The 14043-nt window shown below is 42.1% G+C and overlaps 1 protein-coding gene across 22 annotated transcripts in view; it reads right to left on the reverse strand.

Moving 5' to 3' along the window:
* Window positions 1–14043, reverse strand: part of EPB41L2 (erythrocyte membrane protein band 4.1 like 2) — a 1020488-nt gene that overhangs the window by 525641 nt on the left and 480804 nt on the right. For all 22 annotated transcript variants that reach the window (XM_069234854.1, XM_069234865.1, XM_069234873.1 and 19 more), the window contains one exon: window positions 13850–13954. In XM_069234854.1, the coding sequence (XP_069090955.1) occupies window positions 13850–13954 (105 nt within the window). The remainder of the gene's footprint in view (window positions 1–13849; window positions 13955–14043) is intronic.

Here is a 14043-nt window from a genome sequence, read left to right on the forward strand (position 1 = left end):
CCAAGTGCCTGTTCCTGTACTTCTGAGGGTGCTGCCTGCTTCTGTGAGGGCTCCCTGACTTGCTGGGTGGCCCCTCTGTCTCCTCATCCAAGTGGTGACATCCTGGTCCCTCCTGGGCCACAGCAGCATCCAAAAACCCTAACCGCGACCCTTGCAGCTAGCAAGGCTTGTTTGCAGTCTTTCTGCATGGGAACACCTCTGCAAGCTTCTTCACGACGTGGGACATCCATCCTCCAAAGGGGAAGTTCCTAGTCCTCTTCGTTCTTGCAGAACACCAATTTTCTTCCATCCAGTGGCAGCTTCTTTGCATCCTCAGCTGGCATTTCCTGGGCATCTGCCCACTCTCGACACTGTCGCGACTCTTGGACTTGGTCCCCTTGTCTTACAGGTACTCAGGTCCGGAAATCCACTGTTGTTGCATTGCTGGTGTTGGTCTTCCTAGCAAAATCCCCCTATCCCGACTTCTGTGCTCTCTGGGGGTTGTAGGTGCAATTTACACCTATCTTACAGGGTCTTAGGGTGGGCTTTTTTCTAACCCTCACTGTTTTCTTACAGTCCCAGCGACCCGCTATGAGCTCACATAGGTTTGGGGTCCATTCGTGGTTCGCAATCCAGTTTTGGAGTATATGGTTTGTGTTGCCCCTATACCTATGTGCTCCTATTGCACTCTATTGTAACTTTACACTGCTTGAATTACTTCCTTTTGCTATTACTGCATATTTTTGGTATTGTGTACATATATCTTGTTTATATTTGGCATCCTCATACTGAGGGTACTCACTGAGATACTTTTGGCGTATTGTCATAAAAATAAAGTACCTTTATTTTTAGTATATCTGTGTATTGTGTTTTCTTATGATATTGTGCATATGACACCAGTGGTATAGTAGGAGCTTTGCATGTCTCCTAGTTCAGCCTAAGCTGCTCTGCTATCGCTACCTTCTATCAGCCTAAGCTGCTAGAAACACCTCTTCTACACTAATAAGGGATAACTGGACCTGGCAAAAGGTGTAAGTACCTCTGGTACCCACTACAAGCCAGGCCAGCCTCCTACAATGGATGACAAGGATCTGTGGGGTGGTGGGTGAGGAAGGTTGGAACCCCCGGAGTGGGGCAGTGACGGGGGGCTTGGCCCTAGCCCAAAAAAATACATCAATGAGGACTTTGTTAAAGGGGAGAAGAGGTCCCATAGGAGCTACTGCGGGTTGAATCACCTCTGTTAAGATGCTGGTGTTTACTACCATCAAGGGCAGTGTAAGGTCCAGGTCCTCAGCTGCCCTTCGCACCACCATGCCAAATTAAGCCCCTTCCTTTGCAGTCACAGTAGATGAGACCATTACATTGGAATCAGCCAGTTCCCTCATACCAGATATCCTTGGTCAAGGGCTCCTCAAGGTAGTCAGGAAAACTTTATGCATCCTCAGGTCTGCTGCAATCACAAAAGGGGAGGCACTGTGTCTGATCCGAAGGGTCTTGGTCTAGTTGGCACTGGAATCAACGCAAGACCGGCTCGGTATCCGTGCTGGGAACACCAATGGGGTTGGTGCCGACTAGATGTGTCAGCTATGCCAGGAACTGCACCACTCAGACGGACTACGGCAAAGGTTGTTGATTCACAACAACAGTCCGTCCAGATCAAGGAAAGGCTCCAAAGGGCCCAACTGTAGTCAAGGGTGAACCTGCCCGCTGGAGTCAAGTTAGGGTACCTTCCAAACCTATGCAGCCCAAAGGTGTTTCAAATGTGTCAACTGTGGCATCGTTCCTGCACCTCATCCAATGAGCGGGCAATCCAGTAAAGTCACAGAACACTTCAGCTTCTTGGTCTTCTTCTTGGGGGACTTACCCAACGAAAATTTGGACTGTGACAATGACCAATGAGAGCAACTTCAAGAGCAGGCCAAGGACCTTCCCAGTGACCGGGGACTGGAGCAGTGCAGAGTTATCCAGTGATGAGTGACCTCGAGCTTCAGGGCACATTCCTGAACCACCTTGGGGTTCATTGCTAGGCAGTCTTGATGGGCCTTGGAGTATTGGCCTGGCACCAGGCACCACATGCAAACCAGTTGGGTGATGTTACAGACATCTGCCTATGACAGGCTCCACAGGGTTTTAAACCTCACAGGTTTTTTTTTTTTGTGGGCATCCCTAAATAACACTCGGAGCTTAAGCTCAAAAAGAGTTCTACACACCCTTGAAGGCAGTAGACAAAAAGAGGCTTAGGCTTTCGAATCTGTGCTGATGGCGCACTGAGAAAAGTACCGATGTCAGAACGCAGGAGTAGCACCTATACAGGCATCTCATAAATCACATCTGGCACCGAAGGTACTGCTCAAGATTTTCCAGATTCAGTCTGATGTCTGGAGAATATTCTAAGGTAAGGAATCTGGGGTAGAAGTTTCTGTCAGATTATAGAAATACTACTGGGCCTCTCAAATAGCAGTGATTAATGACTGGACATGTGCCCCTTTTAGATGAGCCATCCCTCAAAGTCTACAGACACGTAATGGAGCTCCAAGGCTATCCAACTGCCCTGTATCAAAAGAAAAGTAGAGTGACTTTGTGAAGTCATACACAAGCAACATTGAAAATATGGGGGAAATCTAATCAGCCCCCTCAAGTGGGGGAAATCTAATCAGCCCCCTCAAGTGGGGGAAATCCCAACACATGAAACACTGCTATGGGATAAGTGGGCAAACTAGCAAGATTACAAAAATAGGACACAAACTGAATTAGCAAATTAAGACCATCTATCTGTCATAAGATTTATGAGAAACATATGGTCTTGTTCCTTGGAAGCAGCTTCAGAATAATTATTGCCTACATGGCGCAGAGGTGTACAACTCAGTCATGCTTCTGCAGCTCATATTCTGAGGGAGGCACAGCTGGAAGACTGCTTCGTTGGAAGATTAGAAACTGCTTGAATTCCTTCAAGGGAAAGCAACATTATACACACACACACACACACACACACACACAGTGAGAATGTTCCCTATGAGGGTCATTCTGGAGGGGGACGGATAGAGTCTCAATGACATTGCTGAGCCTTGAGTAGTATGAAATCCAAATTTGCTTAGTGAGAATATTTGAGGGAAACTGGAATTAAATAATATAGAAAGATCGTTTATTGACTGAGCCCAATTGTGGCTAGACAAAATATTGTAAGATTTCTGGTGTGCTCCAGGTATACAGCACTGGGAAAATTTCAGACTAGTGTACGTTCACGGGAAAACATGAGTATGAGGAGAAAGAATGCCCAAGAAAATGAGAAAATGTATGAACACCTTGGAAACCATATAGGAGTTTAAAGTGAGTATAATAGAAATAATAAAAATATGAGGGATCACTGACCCTCATAAGATCGACCTCATTGATTCGAAGAGAGTGGAAAGTGTAATGCAAGAGGATGTTGCGGAACTTTTTATCGTACAAGAATACAAACCCACATATGCAACTGTGTATTCTGCACTTGTTTCACTAAAAATATATATTTTAATTTGGCCTTACTTATTTGCTCATTGCTATATCCACTGCCTACACAAACTGAATGTGGATCATCAAATATTGATAGCTCTCTGTTGAAATGCCTATCTACAAAAATAACACCCATCTTGTAAAAAACTGGCGATTTCCACCTGTAAAAGGCTCTGTAACACCTGGGTCTGATACGAGCTACACAAACTGAAATAAATAGAACAAATTACCATATGAAAATGGGTAAACAAGATGTCTGCACAACCATAGTCAGAATGTTTGTAACTATTGATGTGTGAAGTACATCTCAGCATAGTCTGAAACTACATGTCACACGACTCCTTGATAGCTACTGTTGCTGAAGATATAATCTTTCATCTCACCAGCTGTACAGCAATTAGCTCTTATTTCTGTTCCATCAAAATCATTCAAGAAAATGGAAATCACTACATCTGGTGATCATGTTTCCTCACACCTGTAACTTACAGAGACCCTTCCTTGTTTCATTGTCTGAACGTAATTACAAGTGGAAGAATTAGTCATGCCATGATGAGGATACCTGTGCCTCAAAGACAGCTTCTGGAATCTAGATCCAAGTTCACAGAGATGGGCTCCAGGTGAAAAATTGTAGGCACCACAAAACCTAGCCTATTGTGAGGACCTTGAAGATTACCTTTGCCCAGTTTAAACATTTAAAGGAGAAAATGTACTCACAGGAGGCAAGGGCCAGGAGCAAACAACATGGTGTCCATGATGTTTTTGGATGGGCTAGAATGTGCATGCTGATTCCTGCAGGTGTAGCTGCCCCCACGGGAGCAGGCAAAATATGACAGGCTAATTAGGTTGACAAGATTTGTCATCCTTCCCATGCAGTGAGGGCCCAAGGCTAGAGCTTGTTTGAAGGGTTGGCATGCCTGTGACTATTTTATGACCCATCTGCATCCCTACTTCCTACACCATGCACTGTTATTAAAGAAACTTACATCTGCTGGCAAAGGCAATGGCCCAGTGCTTAATTTGTAAATAAAAACGTGTCGCTGCTCAGAGCTCTCCTCTAAAACACGCAGCTGCTGCAATTAAATGTGTGAGCACAGAATACTGCTGCAGCGTAATCCTGAAGGCATCTCAGGTCTCTTCATTACATTTAAAGCCACTCCCTGCCGCTTCATCTCACTCCTGCAACTTCTGCTCTCTCCCATTGTGACGCTTTTTCGTTTTTCTCTTCCTCTGACTTTCCCAAATGTGTCTTTTGCTCGCAGCAAATGCTTGAGGCAGAAGAATAAGCGCCGGCCCTCAAAAATAAGTGCCAGTGCTCAGCACCAGAAACAACAAGCACAAATTAAGCACTGCAATGGCCCCCCCTCAAAAAAGACCTAGTCATCCTGACTGGTGACTTTGTGTGCACTGCCATGGATGGGTCTCATTGCATCGTGTGTGGGAAGCTGGCAGGGTTTCAGATACTACGTTACGGCAACAACTGATCAGGAGGCTCCTCCATCTTGAAGAGAGTGCTGAACTCACATGGGCAGTACAATATCATCAATGGTGACCCAAAATGGTTTCACAAAATGGAAGGTTCTCCCTAGGAGCTGAAGAGAGCAAAGGCATATAGGCTACCAATAATAAACTTGAGGTCAGAGACATAACTAAAAAGCACACACACTAAACACTAAGGCAGCAAACTAAATCATCCAGTCCTTAATCATCTGATTTTCATTACGGAGTAGTATCCGAAGCCAGAACTAAAGGTGGCCCAGGGAAAACTAAAACCATGCATTTGTTATCAAAAAAGTGCACCACAAATCAATATTAGACCTCAAACCCTTGAGGCAGGGCTGCCTATGAGCACATGCAGACATGAACAGTCATCTGCTTAGGCCCTCCTGAAACGAAGAGAAACTCGTACGAGACAGCCTACGGAAACTTGAGGCCAGTTGCCACCGAACTAGAACAACACACTCCCCCAAACATGAAACCACTTGAAACTAAACAGCACTGCACCTCTAACATTAAGAACATGCTGTGAACAAGACCAGTGGTTCCCAACCTTCTGACTTCTGTGGACCCCCACTTTATCAGTACTGGCACCTGGGGAGCCCCACAGATTCATTATTGGAATCCAGGGACCCCCCAACCAAATGAGTCATTATTGAAAGCTGGGGACCTACTATGTTAATATTATTATATTTTCTAAGAAGTCACAGACCCCCTGAGGAGGCTTTGCGGAGCCCCAGGGGTCCCCGGGCCACAGGTTGGGAACTACTGAAATAGACTATTTTTGGCTCCTTCCTTAAGTTCGTGTGAGCCTGAGGCTCAGCTAATATATTCTGCACCTGAAAATACCATCAACCACAAAAAAGATGTAAATGAAAAAGAATCTACTATTCCAAAGGCAGGATGACAATGAAAATTGGTCTAGGTTAAACAACTTTCACATACATAGAATATCCACATCAGCTGAGCTCAAAGAATTAAACTAACTGTTGACTGAAATCCTTCTGCTGCTTAATACTGAGCCTATAAGCTAAGAGAAACTGTAACATCCATTCATTCTACCAAATCAAAGACAGCTTTATCGCCAGGCCTCATATTGTGATGGCAATTCTTCAAAATAAATGAAGAGATACTGAGACAGCTCTGGGATCTGCAATTTAGGGGTGACCACTTCAAGTTTCCAAATATTCCCCAGTCCTCTCTAGACACGAAAAGAATAACAACAGACACCCTGAGTCCTGAAAAGGATAATGACATGCCTAATCAATGAGGAGTGTCAGATAGAAGGAGGATCCCCTTTCATAACAAATTCAACAATGTGAGTGTCATGCCATCACTGAAGGAAGACAAGCATATAATACTGGAATTAGATAACAGACTACTTGCTCACCTGACTTCCTTCCGAGTCACATGCCCTAAACACAGAACTTGAGGAACTCAAGAACCTTGCAGCTGGGAACCGGACAACAAAAAAATGCAAGAAAAAAAAAAAGCTTTCAAGTGGGAATCTGAGTCATAAAAACCCTGTGGAAATTTAAACATTTAAATTATTATCATGTACTTGTTCTTCAAGCTCTCTGAACCAGCCAGGAGCACTAACAAGGCCCTAGACGTGAATCAATGAACCTTCAATAATGGACTGCTACAATACTGGAAGTATCATACTATACACTGTTTATGGCATATAACAGCAAATGTGAGTTCCCAGTTTGAGAAGGTGAAGGTTGTTCTAGTTAGATCTTTTTTTAACCTATGTCTTCTTTAGTTGTAAATTCCACCTTTGTGAGCACAACAAAGCAAGGTGCGATGCTTACTTCTGATACCAGAAAAAGCAGTACTAAACAGCAGCACATATTATAGTCAGTCAGTCAGTCAGTCACAAAACTTTATTCGGCAAATGCCATAAAAGTACAGACAAAAACACAAATACCACACAATAATTACGTTACAGTAAATAGATAGAAGAATAAAATAGTACCATATCTAAAACATTACGTAAACATCCGGTCTAAAATCTCATAAAAGAAACAAATAAAACTCATAACATAAGAAAAATCACAATAACAGAATACAAAGATTAACTTACAATATTAAACTATACATACATATACATTTAAAATGAAATGAGCCTTTTCCTAATGCTTAAAGAAGCTGTAACAAAATCTAATACAAAATGACAAATTTGTCTATCTGGCAATCTCTGAAAATATATTAAAGCTTCCTTGTAATGGATGGGTCTAACAGAACGTAAAGTGGGTAAAATGCAAACCCCTCTAGGAGCAGCATAAAAAGGGCAAAAGAGAAAAAAGTGCAAAGTACTCTGGGTTGATCTGTAATCACAGGGACAAAGAGGTAAATCCCTTTTCCAAAAACATGGTTCAGGAAACGCTACTTTAAAATGAATTAAATTAAGTCTAAAAAGTGTTAAAAAAGAAAGTATCTTAAAACTGGAAAACCAGGTCAGATAAGGTTCAAGGCATGGGGCTGTCACAACCTGAGAATAGGAATCAAAGGATTTTAATTTCAGAGAACTGTAAAATCTCAGGTCTGATATGTACTCGGAGTAAGTAGCCTTCAGAACGGACCTAGAATTTATAGTTAATAGGTGAGGTTCATCAAACATATATCTAAGACCTAAATTCTCAAAAGAGTTTCGTAGAAACATAAGCCAGGGGATCCTATTTGAATTTTCCAATTGTAAGCATTCGGAAATACAATCTTGGACCAATTTTGCCATTGGGTTTAGCCAACATCTAATCCAAAGCAATAATGGCGCCAAAAAAACCCTATCCTCCAAAAAACACTGACCAAGTTCTTCGTGGCAGATGATATTTGCAGTACATTTTGGAACCAACAGTAATCTTCGCAAAAATTTATTTTCGACCCTCTGGAGAGATGGTACCTTTACACAGCCCCAGACGCCTGCTCCGTAGAGCACAGCTGCGGTACACTTAGAATTATACAGAGTTTTCATCTGTGCGGGGGGTCTATGGCCTAGTTTATTAGAGAAGCGAAAGATCGCTTCGGTGTTCCTTATCAGCTGTTGGAGCTTAAAATTAATATGAGTCTTCCAGGACAGAAAGGAACTCAAATACATGCCTAGGTAACAAAAATCTTTGACCTTAATAAGAGAATGACAAACAGCACATCTGACAGAACAGAAAAAGAAACAAAGACCACAATAGTTTGGATGCTGCACAGAAGAAGGAAGGAGAACATCAATCAATCACAAAATGGAAATAAAGTGTAACAGCCCCATAGACCAGTAAAGCTCACATGCAAAGATTCAAATTAAGTGTGTCACTATCAATATACTGGGGCTTAGCAGCCACAAATAGTACATTCCCACCACAAGTCACTCCCATCTTCAGAAATCCCAATGTGACACTGGCACAGGACAACTCAAGGTTTTAACAATGAAAAACAGGCAGTTGAAAACTTAATAGCAATACAATAGGAATTCCTTGCTGAGCTACATGCAATTTGAACAACCTTAACTTGTCAGGAAGAGAGGAAGGATTTTATCACACAAAACTGCAGTACTGGTTCTCACATGCCTAGTTAAAGTGCAAGGACTTAGAAATACACACCATTTGAAACAATGATGTCTCATTCAACATCTGCTCAAAAAACATCTCAAGCATATACAGCTCCTGAAAATTTAAATAACAGGGAAGAGAGAGCAGAGCTTGCAGGAGACCAAGATCACCTTTCCTATTTGGAGCTCTGTACATAGATCCTGTCCTCCACTCTTTTACCAGATCAGAGGCCGGATAATGCTACTTGGCAGGAAAAATGCTACACATATTGTTTAAACCCCAAGATCTGCTCAATAAGGTGTGATGTCCCTCCCCTTTGAGCTAAGATAGACGTGATTCTACAATGACAAACCTGCCAGTGTTCTCCCCTTATTGAAGTTCAAATTGACTGAGTGGTGCCACAGAGTTGTGACAGTGGAAAGATGGAGCTTAGGAGAGATGCAACAGTGGCCTGCAGCATAACCAGAGATGCTGGAGTTCAGCACCACACACTAGTTAAACATCAGCAATAGCATATGTGAGGAGTGGGGCAGTTGCTGGTGGAGCTGTTGTATAGCTATTTAAGCCATGTTTTAGACACATTGTTTTAAGGTAATTAGACATGCCGCTGTGCACTTTAACCCTGTTATATTTTATTCAGCATTGCTTTATTTTTCTAGCAATAGCAATATTTATGGTGCTGTTTTATTTTCTCTATCTCATTGTACTTTCACCTAGGAAAGCACTGCCTTCTTAGCAGGACATTTATTTCGCTTTCTCCAAGGCTACAGTCATATAGGGATGCCGACAAACATGATATGCTGTGTCTCCAACATTCACAGAAAACACACACTCATACGTGGGGACCATTTCTTAGAATGTCAACTTTTATATTATAAAAACATCTCTTTGTCCCATGCATGTTAGAGGGAGATTCCAGCCAGATGACCACGACTGTATGCCAATTGCTGACTGCTTCGCTGCAGCTACCTACCTATACAGCCAGACCCTGATCCACATGGGGACAGTGTCACTCTAGACTACAGGCTTCTTTACTACGCTGTGCTCAGACATAGTTTAGAAAGGAGAAATATATTCATCACTTCTAGTGACAGTATGGTAGGATTATTCTTGTGTTTTACTCTGTTATTCACCTGTCTGCTTTTATTGATTTTTCATCATCCTAGTTATTGTAATACATGCCTTCTTATCTAAGATGCAGTTACTTCAACACATTCTTATTGAACTATTTTCTGCCTCTGTCGTCTTTGCATGTCTGAGACTTTTGGTATGGGTTCTGATCGACCACGATTCCCCTGAGGAATCATCTTGTCATGCACCCGGTTGCCACAATCATCTCGCAGATTTGGAGGTTGGTAGTAGTGATACACTATTCTTAGATCACCGTGCTTATAGGATTCCAACATGGGGTTATTCTTCTGAGTCAAAAGTGGACACAGTGATAGCACTCTTGAGGTCATCAGATTTAAGGGATGGAATTGTAGGTATTGCAAAAGGATGTATTGAGCCAGGAACACCATATTCTCCTTTCTTCTAAACTAAATCCTGCCAGGCTACACAGGAAAGTTGCTTAACTGGAGTTGGGGAAAAAAACTTTGAAGAGTCTACTGGTTGTAACCTCAATGAGTTATCCAACGTAGCTTCAGGTGAAGTACTCGGGAATAAGCAGCCAAAAAGTTTCTTGACAAGGTCCAGAATATGGTGCAGTGACCACATACCACCTGTGTTTGAGTCACCGTCTTTACCTATCACATCCTGTAGTTTAATGCTCCTCTGACAGGGTGTGGTTGGTGCCTATCTGGTAGTGAAAATCTGGAGAGTGACACTTTTGTCAGACCAAGTGTGTTAAAGTTCGAGAACAGAGTCACAGTTTTTCTACTTTGGACTACAGATTGTTTTGTTTTCTCTGTCCATTTTCCTCTTCCTCTTCTGGGACCCATAGACAATTTAATGAATAGAATGATGGCAGCGAGGTTTCCTTTTACCATATTTAAATACTGAACGGACACCCAAGAACACTCTAAACATTATGAGAAGTTGTGTCCTGTTGACTTAAACACGAGGTCATATGTTTTTCTTGGTTGTGTTGATTTCTGCCTCAATGAAAAGTTGCTTCTCTATAGACCAACATAAACGATTTAAAACCTAACTAAAAGGGACAACATTGCCTACATGAATAGGTAGGTAGGTGTTATGAGGGTGGCAATACCCAATCCCGAACCAAATCAGAAACATAGTTCGCAGAAACTATGTCTTCCACATGCATCCAACAAAAAGAAAATGCATACTTATTGTACATCATGAGCCAGGCTAAGCAAGATAACCACCTGCTGAAAGGAGTGCGGCCACTGAAAAGGTATATTAAACACACCAGGTGGTCATATTTCAAGGTGTAGATCTCTTAGAATAAAGTCTTGTGCCTAATCAGGGACATTACCTTACATGAGGACATAAGAGGTAGACAGGATGCGCACAGCAATAGGCTATGAACTCAGCATGAAGTTCCTACCTTCTTGGAGGGAGGGAGAAAAAGTGTGATCCCTAACCACTACACAGAGGGAAACCCATCACCACTGTCAAATGGTAATCTCTCCAAAGGTAAGCAAGAAATTAAATCCTAAATCACAATGAGCATTTACTATTATCTTTAGTGTATTCTTCCACAGGATGTCACTGCTACTATTAAAGTAAACAGCACTGTTTACAAAATGGGGCCACCCCAGAGTGCAGGGAATGCTTAGATTGTACAAGGAACAATCCCAGAAACTAATTATCAACAGAACATCCACTTTACATAATAAGTGCATGCATGATGATGTTGTTTCAATTAGCAGAAGCCAGTTAAAAAGTATTTCTTGTTTTGAAGCTCGACACTCCTCGCCCCATTTGAATTCTACATCATCAAGAATGGAATGGTGCCAGAGTTCTCTCCGGTGCTGCCTCTGGTGTCCTCCAAAGAAGTAGCTCTATTTCTCTCCACACAAGTGAATACCCTTAAACGGTCAAACCCCACTACTACAGCTGCACTACAGATGGCTCCTTAAAGAAAGGCTCTAAAAATTTCACTTTACATAGAAACTAGAGGCAAGCAATATATTCCTCTACGCTGGAAGAGTTGGCTGAGTTTTGGACACTACAAGTTCCTAACAAATTCTACCAACCTCTGCGTGGTGGAGTTTTTTTTACATACTGTGGCTCGCGAACGGTAAGTTAGCAAGCACAAGCAAGATTTGGCATCCTCTAGGGCGATTATCAGTTGTTGGAAGGGCACCAGCCAAAATTTCTCTAACACGGGTATTCACAGGAGATCACAACCGTTTGTGGTTAAAAAGCTGCAGCTCGAGTAGAAAAAGGAACTTGAGTAGCAGCAAAATCAACTTGAGAAGCTGCACCCCATGGTGTGCTGCATGATGCCGTATGTCCTGTTTTTTTCAGCTCGGAACGAGCTTCCGAAACTAATCAAAGTATGAGCAGCCCGACATGCCTATTTCCTCACGTTTGAGGAATTATGCAAAACGTTGCAGTTGTTTTTCAACTCAGTGGAGTTCTGCCCAGGCCCAATAAAACCCATTGTTCAGCACAGACATCTTCCTGGACCAAACTCAGATTATCATCTGTGAAGTCAAAAAGCCAGAGAAGAAAAAAAGTGAATACAACGTGGCTAGTAACAAAACAGAAGAAAGGTTCATTTCTCCATGGGTAATACAGAAGCGGCGTGTAACCAGTAAGTTCACTGATAAATCCTGAACAGAGGCATTCCAGTCCAGATGTCCCAGCTGTCTTCTGTATGGTCTCTGTGGATGTGGTGTTGGGGGCAATTCAGTTGATAGTGTTCAGCTGAAAAGGGGTAGGGGTGGGTTGGGGAGGCAGGTGTATTGTTCATCCACTGAAATGTGCATGGATAGGTTCAAGAGTGAAAGGCCAAAATGAGGATCACAAGCACAAAGCACTTAAAAAGCAAGCAAACCTTAATGAGGCATAAAGGAAGCTCTAAAGACCCGTATGTGAACTAGTATTTGACTTCAAGGGTGGTTTTCTCACATTACCTATGTAGCACTTTAAGAGCTGATCTCGGTCACATGAAGTCAAAACAAAAAAACACAGTGGCAATGTGACTACTCTGCCCTCACCTTGCACAACAAGTCTTTACATCGAACTCTACCTTCTGTAACAAATTGAACTATTCCCACTTGGTATTTACGGTGACAACAAAGGAATGTTGCACACCAGTCTAATAGCGTAATTGAAAGGTTACCAAGCTAAAAAGCTGAAAAAATCATTTAGTCAGAGAAATCCAAGGTAAAACACTTGTTATTATGTCAATCAGTTAGTCCACTGCTAATCCACAGTGGGTCATGTCTGAAAACTTGTCCTCACTGACCCATGAACGTTCGTAAACAGTTGGAGACAAACGGACTGCCTCGGAACGACTTCAGTGACATTCATTATATTGTTATCGAGCCACATTAGGTTAAAAAATCTAAATTCACTGCCTGTTAATCAGAGCCTACGTTTCACAGGTAGCTTGTCTATTAATTTCAAAACTATAAATCATTGAAACAGCATATTTAAACAGATCTGTTAGTGACACAGCTCTCAAAGACATGTCTCACAGCTTCGGGCCAATTATCTCTTACTCTGGATCAAAAGACAGAAGCCTAATTTGTCAAATCACAGATCTTTAAGTGATTCATGTTGGTTTGACCATTTTAGTTACTACAGCACCATCTTAGTGTCACAATAAGAGGAAGATGCTTTCTCTCATTGCAGCTGCCTTCATAAGGTTCACTAGTACCAAGCTGGCAGTTAGCCTTCTACACTGCAGAACTGCTTGTTGTTGTCACTGGTACCAAGTTCACGAGAAATGATCAGGATTATGTCAGTTTGGTTCTGTAAATGTTGAACTCCCCAGGCTGTATATGACCACTGGAGTCCCTGGGTTGGGCCAATACCTGAAAGGAACACATATGGATGAACTCCTAACCTCAAGACTGCAGGACTACTTCCACTCCTCATTTTTGGAAGCAAGGTTTTAAGACAATGAGAATATAAAGGAAATGGTTGGAAACTTACGATTTAAGACTGAGAAGGTGTAACAGATAAAAAAAAAGCGTAGCCCTGAGCATAAAACATTTCATTCTATGATTATTGCTCACTAGCACTGGGGTAAAACAGTCACTCCAAAAGAGGTAACTAACAGGTCAGTCTCTAAGGTATTAATGCTGCATTGCTTATACATAAAGAATGCTATCAACTGTCACCATCAGTATAACTTTCCAAATTAACAAACAAACAAAAACTGACCACATTTCACAAATTATGGAAGGAAGGAAGGAATTGGTTACCTTTTGGTCAGCATTATCCTGGAATGTTAAACCAAAATAGTCTTTTTCCAGCAAGTTGAGCTGTCCACACACTTTATCAAACAACACTTGCCCCTTGGCTTGTTTCTGTTAAAAAAAAAAAAAATCCATAAATGTTTGGTCTGTCACATTCTGCAGACATCATGTCATCAATTCAGCATACAGAGCAGGAGCAC

The sequence above is a fragment of the Pleurodeles waltl genome, chromosome 5 (assembly GCF_031143425.1).
Source record: "Pleurodeles waltl isolate 20211129_DDA chromosome 5, aPleWal1.hap1.20221129, whole genome shotgun sequence".
NCBI lineage: Eukaryota > Metazoa > Chordata > Amphibia > Caudata > Salamandridae > Pleurodeles > Pleurodeles waltl.